At 39.6% G+C, this 14,415-nt stretch overlaps 1 protein-coding gene across 3 annotated transcripts in view; it reads left to right on the top strand.

The window, feature by feature from the left end:
* The window catches only part of LOC121951441 (TBL1X/Y related 1b), a 33,848-nt gene extending 21,989 nt beyond the window's left edge, over positions 1–11,859 (top strand). For all 3 annotated transcript variants that reach the window (XM_088085205.1, XM_042497765.2, XM_042497764.2), the window contains exons 10-16: positions 96–156; positions 566–687; positions 2,199–2,273; positions 2,431–2,558; positions 3,477–3,642; positions 3,774–3,875; positions 8,541–11,859. In XM_088085205.1, coding sequence (XP_087941331.1) covers positions 96–156; positions 566–687; positions 2,199–2,273; positions 2,431–2,558; positions 3,477–3,642; positions 3,774–3,875; positions 8,541–8,567 — 681 coding nt within the window. In that variant the 3' untranslated portion in view covers positions 8,568–11,859. The remainder of the gene's footprint in view (positions 1–95; positions 157–565; positions 688–2,198; positions 2,274–2,430; positions 2,559–3,476; positions 3,643–3,773; positions 3,876–8,540) is intronic.
* Positions 11,860–14,415: the final 2,556 nt, after the last annotated feature.

Raw genomic sequence — 14,415 nt, forward strand, 5'->3', positions numbered from 1 at the left:
AACACATTTTGATATTTTATGTGATGTTCTTTTGATTGCCTCACTTAGATGAAACTAGTTTAGTATAAATAATGAAAATGTCCTCCTTCACACAGACCACGATTATTTGGGACGCTCATACAGGAGAGGCAAAACAACAATTTCCTTTCCACTCCGGTGAGTGACAGGGGTCAGCTGCATTGTCCCACATGGCTTTGCATGCACAAGAGTCTTTCTGTTTTTAGAGGGATGTTACCTTTTGGTGAACTATAGTGAGACCATTGTGATAAAAAAATTCATCCTAATAAAGTCCTTTCACACATTGTAACAGATATGTTTGACTGCCCAGTTCAACACAACTTGTCTTTACACATTCTGCTCAAAAGCAGTTTGGATTGTTTGAGAATAACATCGACCCTTAAATTAATGTTCTGAAACAACTATCTGCACTCTTTATTGTGGTGAGTCATCAGATCCAGTGTTGCAATAAGAAATCTACTGTATTTGCGTCACCTTTTCTCCTCATGCTCTCTCTACACGCCTCACTGCTGCAGCAGCTCTAAGCTCTATCTCTGCCTCCCAACAGCACCTGCTCTGGACGTAGACTGGCAGAGCAACAACACGTTTGCCTCCTGCAGCACAGACATGTGCATCCATGTGTGTAAGCTGGGTCAGGACAGACCTGTCAAAACCTTCCAGGGACACACGGTGAGACAGGACTCCTGTGTGTATGTTATACTTTCTCACAGGAAGGGAAATGGACACACTCCACTGACCAAACTTACTCCTGTTCTTAAAGCATAGTAGGATGGTTAATATGAATTCTGACACTGTAGCTTTTGAAAAAAGTTATTTCCTGACATTAAAGCTGGAGTACGCAGGAATATAGAAAAGACAGCCAAAAGTCACCTTCTTCCTGCAGCTCTCTGTCCTGAGCCTCTCCCTCTCTATTTATCAAACCACAAATGAGACAAGAATTAGCTAGCTAACCATCCTACGCTCTGTCTGTCTTGCTCCCTGTCGCTGTTCACTGCTTTACTGATATAAGAGCAGGCAGCAGCACTGGATATACCTTTTCTAGGCGGTCATAGAGGCTTGAATTTGGTCAGTGCAAACCCTCTGCATCAGGTCAGGTGTTACTTGAGTAATTGAAGCAACAGAAAGTTTTGATCTGGCAGGTAGTCGGGGTTGTCTGGTCCCCCTAGACTGGGGTTTGGGCTGGCTGGATTCAGCTCAATGTTATCAGTGACTCAGGCTCTGTCTCTGGAGCTGCCGCCCGTTCTCCTCCCGGCTAATCTGTGGCAGCAGGGAGTGAGGCGGACGACACACTGTGAGTCAAGGCTGTAGCTTACAACAGCTTCAACAACTTGAAGCTGCAGCCCTGAGCCTTTGGTTAGCAGAAGGCTAAACTTTTAGCAGCATTTCCTCTCAGTTTCTCAGGACTCCCATGGTCATGGAAAACCTGGAAAAGTCATTTTCCACATTTTCCTGTCCTGGAAAATAATTGAACATTTTGGAAAAGTAATTGAATTATTAGCCCTCCTAAACCTAAGCAAATTGGCTTGATTTCTTTCAAAAATGGGGAGAAGGAAATTAGTAACGTATATGAAGAAATGACCCAGAAAATAGCAAGAAATTAGTAACACAATTCCCCAATATTGACACATTTTATTCTCATTAATTTTCAGACTCTCTTTTTGTTAAGTCCATCTTCCTTTTTTTTTAGTTGTTGCCAATGTTGGAATAGCAACTTTCTCTGCAGGATTCTCCGCCATTGAATCAGGCTTTCGCTAAAGGGACATGCAGCTGCATTAGCCAATAGAAACGCCCTCTCTGAAATAAGCTGGGATTAGCCAAAGTCTCCCCTCACGGGCTAGATTTTCTTAAGTCAGAGCCAAGACGGGGTGCAGAAGAATACTTTTCTCTCAGACTGCTTAATTACATTATGCTCAAAGGTCATTTTAGAATTTTTGCCCAATGATATCAAAATTAAACTCCCTCCCCTAGCTTCAAGGTGCATTCGTTCACAATTTAAACAATTTAGATGTTCAGTAGAAAATCTTCCTCACAAATGTGAGAAACTAGAACATCAGTCATTGTGATGCTTGAGATAAACTGTCATAAAAGTATCAATATGTATATCCTTATGTAAATATAAGTATATCAGGCAAACATGTTGTGTGTTTGTCTTGTTTTCTATCTCATCTTACTCACTGTAGAATGAGGTGAATGCAATCAAGTGGGATCCCACTGGCAGCTTACTGGCTTCCTGTTCAGATGACATGACACTGAAGGTCAGTCCACACAACACGCAGATGTAGCACATGTCATTATAGCACAAATAAGCACAAAAAATGAACTTTTATCATCAGACAGATTCCTGATTGCAGTTGTCGATAAACATTGTGATAAAAGCCACACTAACAGCTGATTTCTTCTTCTCTGGCATAGATCTGGAGTATGAAGCAGGACTCGTGTGTCCATGACCTCCAGGCCCACAGTAAAGAAATCTACACCATCAAGTGGAGCCCAACAGGCCCCGGGACCAACAACCCCAGCGCCAACCTCATGCTGGCCAGGTGAGACCACAGAGCAGCACCTGAACATTATATGCTTCAGTGTAGTTTTGTATTTATAGGTAAGACGGTGGGCATGGAAGCTTGCATTCCTAAAAAAGCAGTTTCTTTTTAATTGATGAAAAATCTTTTCATTATGTACAGATAAATAAGGATAGTAAGACTATCCCGATAAATCGGTATTGCTGAAGTTTTAATAACTTGAACAAGTCTGCTGCTCTGATCAAATTTTGGTGGCACTCTCATTCCTTGATAGAACCTCATTAATAAAATATTTGACTCTGACTCCACTGCTTCAGCTCATATAATATTTAAGTTTGACTTGGACTCTGATAAAAATATCTACAAAATCAATGCTGGTGCCTCAGTTAGTCATATTTGTTTTATAGCTGTTGGCTGACTGTGACACCCGTAAAGGATGCCGCAGTCACTCAACTGACCCCGAACAAAAAACAGTGGGTCAAGCAGATCAGAGCAGGCTTACCACCTGAACAACACTTAAGGACTGTAATAAACGTCATTTAACATTTGAAGCTTTGAGTAATAAAAAAACCCAGATTTCACTCACACTCTTGTAAGAGAAAAGTAGATCAATAAGATAATGGGGGAGGATTCAATGTCAAATCAATTCGTTTTTTGCCAGTTAAATGCTTTTAATGTGAAACTGCAGTGGTAGAAATTGTTGCATTAGCAGTAATTTCATGTAATGTCTTGTACTGGGTAACACCTGTGTTTTCACAAGTTTATTAACCAGTAGAAAAAAACATCCTCTCTGTGGCTTTCCTTGTTGTTTTCTTTAATTAAAGCCGCCATGTCCAGTTGACATGCTCTATTTCACGGGTGTCGTACATGGCAGGTCATTTTATTGCAACATGATTCTTGGACACTGAGCCAGCTCCTTTTTTCATTCTCTCTCTCCAGCGCATCATTTGACTCCACGGTGCGTCTGTGGGATGTGGAGCGTGGGGTGTGTATCCACACACTGACCCGCCACCAGGAGCCCGTGTACAGCGTGGCCTTCAGTCCGGACGGCAGGCACCTTGCCAGCGGCTCCTTCGACAAGTGTGTCCACATCTGGAACACTCAGGTCTGGAATATTACTCTCAAACTCTAACCACAGACACACTGATCTACATCATACGTACACAAAAGTAGCATAAACACATAATGTTGCCAACAGTTTCTTATGTGTGTGTGTGTTTGTGTGTGTTTCCTCAGACGGGTGCTTTAGTCCACAGTTACAGAGGGACAGGAGGGATCTTTGAGGTGTGCTGGAACGCAACAGGGGACAAAGTAGGAGCCAGTGCGTCAGATGGATCGGTGAGTTGATCAGAGCAAGCGCGCTGTCACACACATCATAATCACTGCTGATATTAGCAGCCACTCGCACACACTTCAGCCTTTATGTACAACCAGTCCACTGACCCAGTGAGTTTGTGGGTCAGCTGCGTGTATTTAAGGTTTGACCTTTGTGAGCTGACACCATAAAATGCTGGTGGATAAAAGTTAAGTGCTTGGCTTATGACGTGTGTGTCACATAATATTGTTGACTAATGCAGGCAGTGGTGTGTTTTAGGGTGGGAAACAAGGTTGTACAGAAATTCTAACATTTCTAGCATTTCAACACAGCTGTGGAGTGAGCAGACTTATTATAGATTGTTTTTTGTTTTTTTCATCAGTTTTTATTTTTAATTCTTATTTTTGGTAAATTTTAGTTTCAGTTAGTTTCCAGAGTGGATTATCTCTTTTCAGTTTAGTTTTTTTGTTTACATTTTTTAGATTTCGTTTATCTTTTATTAGTTTCAGTTCACTTTTAGTTTTTCTGCTGTAGTATGGGGACACCCCTTGGTGAAAGCAATGACTCACAGTAATGTAGACCACTGTTTCCCTAACTGAGGGTCCAGACCCCCACTATGGCTCGCCAAAGTTTCAAAGGTGGCCACAAGGCCTGCTTAATTTTAAGTGGCATACAACATTCTCAGAATATATATCCATACACTATTGGCCTATAGCGTAGCATTTCATTCATTTATGTGAAGAAAACAAAATGAAATTGTTATTTTAAAAGTTTTTTGTTGTTTTTTTAAATTTAAGGTATAAAAATACATAATACAGACAGATAGTTGTATAAAAAGCTTGTTCAAACTCATTCTGATGCAATATTCTCAGGAAATAATCTGCTTAAAATGAATCCAAATCACTTGTTTTACACAAGTTTCCTGCAGATATTGTGTTAACTGACAAATTTCCACCCTGGTGAACAATAAAGATATATATATATATATATATATATATATATATATATATATATATATATATATATATATATATAAATATATATATAAATATAGATATATATATATTTATATATATATATATATAAATATATATATAAATATAGATATATTCTATTCTATTATAAGATATAATATTATGTGATATTCTAATTGTACAGTCTGCTGGTTGTTCTGTACTGTGATTGTCATACATTGAATATAATAATCCATTAAATATGTCACTTTGTTAGGGGTCATCAGTTTACTCAATGATAGAAAAGGGTTCCCTTTAAAAAAAAGGTCGGGAATTACCGATGCAAACATCCCAGTCTCAATAAACGCCAAAGGCTCCTCATGCTTCTTTTGTTGGCAAATTTGACCAAATTGTCAAAGATTGAAGCTAAAGATGTGTATTTGTATAATTTTCAGTTTTGTAAGTCCACAATAAGTCCACAATATCATTCATTAGTTTTCTTTTTTTCTCATGTCTAGTTTTTAATCTTCATTTCAGATAACTAAAATGTTCTTTCACACCTACTGCTAGTTTGTGTTCAGCATTAGTGAACTATAATAACCCTAGGTAACAGTGGGAACTTTAACATTAGACAGTTTCAAACGCAGCCTCAAAAACTAAATGAAAATATAACGGTTGGTTGTAGTGCCATTAGTAAACACTAGATAGAGCCATTAGTATCTGAAAAATGTGTCACTGTTCACAAAACGAGCCATCTATAGGTTGTTAATAACTACAAGCTTGTGATTAACACCACTAACAGTTGCTCTGGAAAATATTTTTTCACATTTTTTAAGTCAAGTCATATTCTAAAAATAAGATATGACTTTTATGACATTTATACTGATAATCAAATGTACTCATATTTTTTGGGTTATCTTTTTACATGTTTAAGGAATACTTCACCTTCAAAATGACAATTTATGTATCAATAAGCAATCTCATGATACCTGGAATTTGTGAACAAAACTGTTATTCTCACATACCTCCACAGAAAACGGCAAACATCTTGATTTACTGTATTTATCAGTGGGGGGCCACTAACGCAATTCTGTTTAAAAGCATCTGTTTACAGATTCCCCACCACTTGTTCAATATAATCCAAGTCTCATTTATCCAGTCATTTGCTCAGTGCTTCTCGAACAAATGCATTTTTTACTGAAAATCAAACCCCTTACTTTTTGATTCTGGAGAACACAGATGAGTTTCCCCTCCCAGTTCAGATTTAAATACCAAGGGTTTGTTGTAAAAATGTACACCTTTGGGAAGTAGTGGCCATACCACAGGATAAATGACACTTGCATTATAACGGTGAGTTTGTAACAGATGTTTTGATGTAATTTTGCTGTTGTAAAGTGTGGTCTCCAATAAATCACTAAGTTCACAGTGTTTTGTGGAGTCATATGAGAAAAGCAGTTTTCTTTAACAATTTGACGTAACAGCATGACTTGTTGAAAAACAAATAGTCAGTTTGTCGGTGAAGTATTCCTTTAATACAAGGTTTTCATGCGACATAATTATAAAAGATTAAACTCTTAGAAAGGTTTCCAAGCTGGTGCCAAACACCCAAGAATGCTCCATAAAACCTTTGAGATGTAAAAGTTTGTAGCGTTAACCTGAGGACTGTTTGGCCAAACGCAGCAAGCAGACAAGAAGATATGAGATCAGGGAGGCGACTGCAATGCTCCACCAGTCAGCCGTTTATGGTTGATTAACCAGACGGAAGCCACTGCAGAGCAAAAAGGCTGTAACAGCCCATCTGGATTTTTGACAAGTTACACACGAAGCAGACATGGGGGTTTGACTTATTTTTATCTGATGTGCCTAAAAATGTCCTTTTCTCAAAGACAACCAAGCATTACTCATCAGTGGTTAATCTAATTCCTTTGAGAATACTGGTGCTTCTCAGGGTGTTTTCATGCCTATAACTCTATGTTTGCACACGCAGCAAAAATAGGTGATGGACTTCCTTCCCATTGCCAGTAAAGCTAAGCGAAAGGATGCAGAAGCCTCTGCCATTTTTTTTTCCATTTATGTGTATGATGCTCGACGTCATGTTTTTATATGTATTACTTATCCAGCCTCTCCCTATAACTCAGTGCTAACTCATCTGGAACACTGTTTACTCACTGTTGAAAGAAACTTGTGGCAGTGTCTCAATGCATCTCGCTGGAAAAGTGGCAAAAACAACTGCATCCACTCAGGTGTCCTATGGATATTCCATCATTGCCGATCCGAGCTGGGGCATAATAATACCCAGAACGCAGATTGTTATCTTTACCACTGAGCACAACAGACAGATTTTAGCAAGGTTTTTTGGGAAGTGGTAAAGAGGTTATATTTCTTAACTCATCACTGCAACACAGCACAGTTGAGAAGTATTCACTCATTCAGTCTTTGATGTCTTTTGAATTGTTTTCTTTGAGCTCCTGTAAAGCCTGCTAGATCTCATTTTAAAAATTCTAGTTAAGCCCGATGCAGAGTAATTTAGAACAATGTTCGGGTGCTACTTGGATCTAATTATTGGTGGCGTCTGAATAATTGTGTGTCCACCCAAGTGTTGGAAACATAATTAATCATCTTCTTGTCTCAAACTTTGTTGTGCAGTTTGAAGGAAATGGGCGTGGGGTGTCCTTGAAAAGTGCTTGAATTTAATGTTTAAGGAGGTATGGGAATCCTGACTATCCTTTATTTTTGTTTTGTCTGCTCTGCTACAAAACATGTTCCATAAGAAGGCTGTAGTGTTTAAGTTTGACGCAGCAGTCCTCTGGCTTTTGTTCTCAACAGTCTGAATCACTGTAGCGTTGCACTAACAGCAACTGGCAATTGATTTGAAGTTTTGAAGTTTTTAAAATTTATTTCTGTAGTCATTTTCAGGCTTAAATGTAACATTGAAGTAGGGCTGGGCAATTAATCGAAATTTAATCAAAACCGACATTCAGAACCTCTAACCGACGTAATCTTGCCCGTGTCGGTTATTTCTGTTTTTGTTTTTTTGTTTTTTTTTTAAATTCTGTTAATCCTTTACCCACCGAAGTTATCAACTCTCACTCATCTGGCATGAGTCTCATGCTTCTGGGCTCTGTCTCAAGCTCTCTTTCTTTCCTTCTTCTTTTGTTTTTCCTGGCTTTCTTATACAAATTTATACTGTCCAGCTGAATGCCTGAAGGCCAGTTAAAGTCCAGTTAAGACAGCCAGCCGCATTATCCAGGTGTGTTAGTTCAAGATATTGGACTTGGTACTGTTTCAGTTGGACTAACATGTTAACCTGTATTTTGAAAGTCCAGTTAAAGTCGGACTAAACACAATAATTTAACTTTTTCTTTTTCTGTGTGTTAGCTCAGCGCCATCCCATTTTCTGGATGTGACACGGGGGGGGTTGTATCTGGAGGGTTTTGTAAATAAACACTGTGAATTAGTCTATAATGTTACACAGAGCTATCATAAGAATTTCACCTGGTCTAGAGGAGGGAAATCACAAGATCGACTTTTAATGACAGTTAAAACACGTGACTCACACTCTCATTTGCAAAATATGAAGCTTTTTGTGTGAAAGGGACAAAAACCTGACGTTACTGATGAGAAATGACGCATCTTTCCTTCTGGTGCCAGTAAGAGTCCTGATGTGGCCGAGACTGAAACTCGCAGCGGAGGAAGTAGCATTGTGCCTGACTGTCTTCCTTCCTCTTTTTCCAGGTTTGCGTATTAGACCTGAGAAAATGACACTCGTCTGGGGGAGCCATGGACCGACTACGAATGTGTACATAGCCAAAATGACTGACTGTCCCTGCCTGTCCGCCACACTGCTGTAGTCCCATCAGATGCCATGGCCCGCCATTACAGCCAAACGGAGCCCCCCCCCACCCCGTCATATATGTACACACAAGGACCACACCTTTGCCACAGGCAGTTCTTAAGTCGTATATCAGGTCTGTATGGACGCCTGCGGTGCTCTCACAGATCTGCAGGTAGAAACATTTCTCTGTCATCACGCAGTACAAACTTGCCGGACCCGTCACATGTAAACCAAAACACCAGGATTCTTCTCGCTTTCCTCTTTTTATCCTTTGTACCAGAAAGATTTTTTTGTCTTCTGTTGGTGTGTGCATATTGCATATGTCAGCATTTGGTGTCCTGTGGACATTGTTGTTTTGACTTTGGATTTTACTGATATCCGCGGGTTTTATATTCCATGTGGGCTGGGAGAGAAGGGGAGGGGGGGGTCTTTTACAATGGGTGTTTATTGGGAGATCCAGTCATCCACCTCTTGGCAGTCTTTAAGGTTCAGAAATGCAGATGTATACTAGCTTAGAAGATAAAAATGGTTTATAATGTTGTTTACTCTATTTTTATCCAATAGGTTTGATCCATTTTGTTTTTTAACAAAGTATAAAGCAGTTATCAAAGACCGAACTGTCCTTTGTTTTTGCAACTTTTATCCTCAGAAATGGTTTTCAGGTGTTCACAATTCATCAGGTTAACATATAGAGCTCTAAAGAATTCAAAACCTCCAGGCTGAGAGATAATCTTCGTATCTGTTTAACGTTATGTCGATCCCATGTTCTAAAGACATCAGTGCTGATGTGCAGTCGGCTTCAGGTTTTCCATCGCTGATCTCATCCCCGATTTATGTCTTCAGCTCAGACTGCAGCTGTGCTTTTGTGTCCTCAGTGAGGTTACGCGGCGAGGGGATAGCTCGCTTTCTGGTGCTGTTAAAGCTTCTGTGGGAGAAAGAGAGATACAGAAAAACAGGCCTATAGCTGCTTGCATCCATCTGATGATAAATAGTCGTAATTGTTCTGTTTCCTCAATAAATGGTTTGTTGCTTACTAATGCTGAATGATAATCAGACTAAGTCGTTCTAATTATGTCCTGTTTCCCCTGCTCGGGTCATTAAAAATCAGGACATCATCTTGAGTATCATTTCCTGGCTGGAATTCATATCACAGTTTGTCATGTCGAGCAGTCGTTAGAAGCGTCTTTAAGGCTAACTGTGTAGGATTTAGGGGGCAATATTGGCAGAAATTAAATATAATAAGTATGTTTTCTCAATTGTTTTATAACCTGGAAATAAGAAGTGTTGTATTTTTGTTCTTTTAAAATGAGCCGTTTAGATCTACATGGGGAGTGGGTCCTCATCCACGGAGACGCCCATGTTGCACCTCCATGTTTCTACAGTAACAAACATAACAGTGGCTCTAGATAGAGCCAATTGCATTTTTTGTTAGCAGCCCCTCTGCGACCAGGGTGTCGGAAAAGGAAGATTTTTTTTTCTACACGAAACTGCTTTATTCAGTGTGGTTTGTTTTTTTTTTTAACAAAAATATAAAACTGGATCAGTTTGTTTTGGAGAGGAAACCTCCAGAACATCTGAATCTTACATTATGAGAGATAAAAAATGTGCATACAGCAGGCGCAAGACCAGCGACCTGGCTCTGATGAGCCAAACAGCCTCAGAGAAACCCTGGTTTGTTACGAGAAACTGCTTTATTCAGTGTGTTTGTTTTTTTTTACCCTAATAAATAACCCGATCTGTTTGTTTTGGAGAGGAAGAGACCTCTGGGAATAATTTTGCTCCCGGTAAAAACCTGAAAAATGAACACTGAAATAATTCAGACCGGGAAAAGTTTCATCTGGTTGCAATCTGTAGTCCTCCCCACTAGATGTCACTAAATCCCCCTAAATCTTATACACAAAACGTCCTGACTCTTATTCTGTAATGTGTGCAGCTTTCATGTTCAGAAAGTACACACTACAGTCCCTCTGCTTTGGTTTGTCATTACCCAGTGTTAACACACACACACACACACACACACACACACACACACTATGGAGACGGGCTGCGTTCAGGCCTATGCATGGATAGACAGCGCTTTTGTTTGTAGTGTTCAGAGTTGGCATTTTGAGGCAAGTCTGTGCTTGTAACATGACTTGATGTAACATGGTATCTGCATATAATATATATATATATAAATATATATCTGTGCTATCACAGGGAACTCTTTTGTATGCCACTCGTATGCTAAGAGTGGATTTTAAAGTTACTCTTTGAAAACGCTTGAAATACAGTATGTGATGTTGCACATCACAAGGGGTCGTAACCATGAGGAATGGTTTTTTATAAAATACCATTAAACAGTCATAGAAAGAAAAAAAAAAGCGGCCCTTTGAAGGGTTTTTTTTTCCTGCACTTTAGACTAAAAATGGAGAAACAGGGAGGTGTGTTTATTGAAGCCGTTGTAAACACATCTAATCAGAATGCTCTTAAAGATGAATCGTTATGGAAAGTGTGCAGTGGGTGAATAAGGGTTAACAGTGTCCTATACGACTCCTTGGGGTACGTCAAAGTCGAACCAAGCCAACTTCATGGCATTCCAGGTCTCATCTCGCAGCCATAACTAACAGCTAACGGCTTGATAGACACACACACACACACACACACACGCACATACATAATCAGGACATTTCAGAGGTTTTGCTCAGAATGTTACTTGTTTTGAAAAATTTTGTACTGAAGCTAAAGACTATTTTAAAGTTTGCTTTTAATACAGCGATTGGACTGTACCACAAAGACACTATTTCAAATGATGTCTATGACAGTGGAATGGTATTTTATAATGTTTTGTTTTTAGATGATAAGCTTTTTACACTGCATTTAAGTGTGTTTGCTATCTTTTGTTCCTACCGAAAGTACTAACGTTAATTCTATCTTTGCTATGTCGGAGAGCCCTCGAAGGTTTTGTACTTGTCAAAACTTTTGTAATTCTGATTTATTTGTAGCTACATACACAAAATGAACAAAAATAAGAAAAAATCTGGATTTAATTGTCGTATTATAACACAGAACATGTAAATACCAATTTGCAGATTTCTTTTTGTTGTGTTGTCTTTGCCCTCACCTACATCGTACTCTCTTTCTCTCTCACTCACATGGTTGCAGTCCGCAGCCTCCTGATCTGACTGTTGTAATATCATTCAGATTTCAAGGTCTAGAATAAAATCTATTTTGATAATATCAACGTGTTTGCCTTTAATCTCCACACCGCTGCAATAAAAAATATTTCCTTATTGAAGTAGTTCCTGAGTTAATATCATTATGTGGGGGAAGCAGAAACCAACAAATGCTGTGTGTGATGTAAACAAAAGAACCGAAACATGACTTTGCACTAATTGAATATCTATTAAATATTTCAAAAATGTTTGAGGCACTTATAAAACAATGTTTCCTTGAGCAGTGTTTCTTGAATGTGTACAAGTAACCCAAGGGGCAGAGGTGTGGACTCGAATCACGTGACTTGGACTAGAGTCAGACACAAGTCACAAATTTTATTATTTAGATTTGAGTTGAGTTTTTTGTAAATTTATTATATATTATTACTCAGCTGTTAACATATCATTACATTTGCAGAAGAGCACAATGTGACTTACCTCTCTTGGACTGCAACCTTGCCGTGCTGGAGAGGCTTGTGTACTCCAGTGACCCTGAGAGCTCTGCCAGAGGGGGCTCTATACCCCTGGCAGGTTCAACCAAACTGGATAGGTCGAGGGGGAGGAGGCACACAAATGCAGTCCCTGGTCCCCCAGGTTGGGGGTTGGGCGTGGGGCCACAACTACCCCACCCTGTAAAAAAAGAGTGAGTTATGAAAACGTTGACAAATGAAAACCAATTCACAATTCTGGTTCAAGAAGGTGCCCCAGCGATGGGGATTATGACTCTTCACAGCCAAACCTGTAAGGGAGCTGGGAAGCTGACACACCTTCTGATGCCAAGGAAATCCATCCATATGGGGACACCAAATATTCAAACCATGCTCAAAGCTGGTAAGGATGCCGTACTTGCCAAAGAAGTGCGCTACAACCTCTAAGTCAGGGGCTTGGCAGAAACAAGATGGCCAAAGTCGGGAGAGGTCAAATTGGCCAGTGGGCACTCCATTATATAACATAACTGTGATAAACTGCATTTTATGTAAGGGTAAATATTCCTATTTTCAGTACAATTGTTAACTGCTGTAATCCGTCATCAAACACAATTAAATTTGTGATTTTTGTTCACTGAGCAGTGAGTTAGTTTTGATACTGAAAGACCATTGCTGTATAATAATAACTAGACACCAAACCCAGAGATGGCACCTATTCAGTCCAGTTAGGACCGCTTGCCTGGCCTTTTAGCCTCTGGGATTACTTCTGCAACATGTGGCCCACTAAAAATGTGCAGTAGTGTTTCTCCCACTGGCCCCGCCCATGCTCGGCTCATAGACTTTAAATTGCTAAGACGTCACAGATTTTTAAATCCCTTTTGTCAGCTTAAGGGCTCGACTGCAACAATCAGATTTCTAGAGAACGTTCTAGTCCACTTTTACTGTGTCAGTTTAATTCATGTGTAGCTATGACAGCGAGAGAAGTTTTTTATTTTAGCGGTGACATCATAGTCATTAACAGCCAATCACAGAGCTCGCCGCGCAAAGAGGTGAAAGACTTGATTGATTTAATAGTTGTTTTTTTAAAGAAAAGATGTAAAAAAAAAAAAAAAAAAAAGAGCAGATTTCTATGAACTGATTAAAAACCCCAGAACAGAAAGACATAACTGACCTTGTTTGCAGTTGGAGGTGTCTTGTCAACAGTTTTACAGATGTGTCTTTTACACTGGTTTTAAGGGGAAAATGCTTTATGAGCTGCAGGGGATTTTTTGCTGCCATTCTGTGGCGTTCCTCAGGGACCATGGGGATTGGCTTGCATTTGGAGCCAGCCTCAAGTGGCCATTTGAGGAACTGCAGCCAAGTATTGGCACTTCCACTTTGGGTTCATTTTCCAGCCCCGGAGGTTGCAGCTTGTGGTTAACATGGGAATGTAAGTATTGCATTTTGTGCGTGTTGTCTTGCTGATGTTAACATTCAGCTGAAAGCACTGCTGTGCCTTAGTCCAGCATCTCAGAGCTGCTGGAAGGGCTGCAGACTCTTGTTCAAATTATGTGAGAGAGGAAACAACCACCTCCTCTGCTGCTGTACCAAAAACTTCAACTATTCAACTAGAATAGAGGTACTTTCACAGTAGCAGCCTTATTGAAGGTCATTTAGATTATAAAGCACTTAGAGGAGATATTAGACAGGAGTTTGTCCTCTCATTTTCACCAGGTTTTCCACTTAACCTTTGCCTTTACTGCTGCGTGTGTCTGCCTCCGTTCTGACAGTCTGCGTGGGCATGCTAGAAATAAAAAGTGTGCTGTTACTTTGGTTTTTCGAGAAGCAAATCTATCACAGGAAAATGAGAGGCCACTGCACGCAGAAAAATCACAGTGACCAGATGAGTTTGCACAATCCTGTTCTGCATCTCAGAATTAAATTTAATCATACATTTTCCCTTCAGCATTTTCCACAAAGTATATAAGATACAACAAAGTATTCAATGATTAAAAATAGTGTCTTCAGTTTTTTTTATCTCATTTTACCTCAAATAAAATGTCTGGGTTTGGGCATAATAATGACTGCCCAACCTCTGGACCTCTACTTGCTGAGTAAGTGAAATAAGCAAACACACACTGCCCTGCTTTGACTAACACTACATCCTCTTTTAA

The sequence above is a fragment of the Plectropomus leopardus genome, chromosome 12 (genome assembly GCF_026936395.1).
Source record: "Plectropomus leopardus strain MGB_pleo_1.0 chromosome 12, ASM2693639v1, whole genome shotgun sequence".
Lineage (NCBI taxonomy): Eukaryota > Metazoa > Chordata > Actinopteri > Perciformes > Serranidae > Plectropomus > Plectropomus leopardus.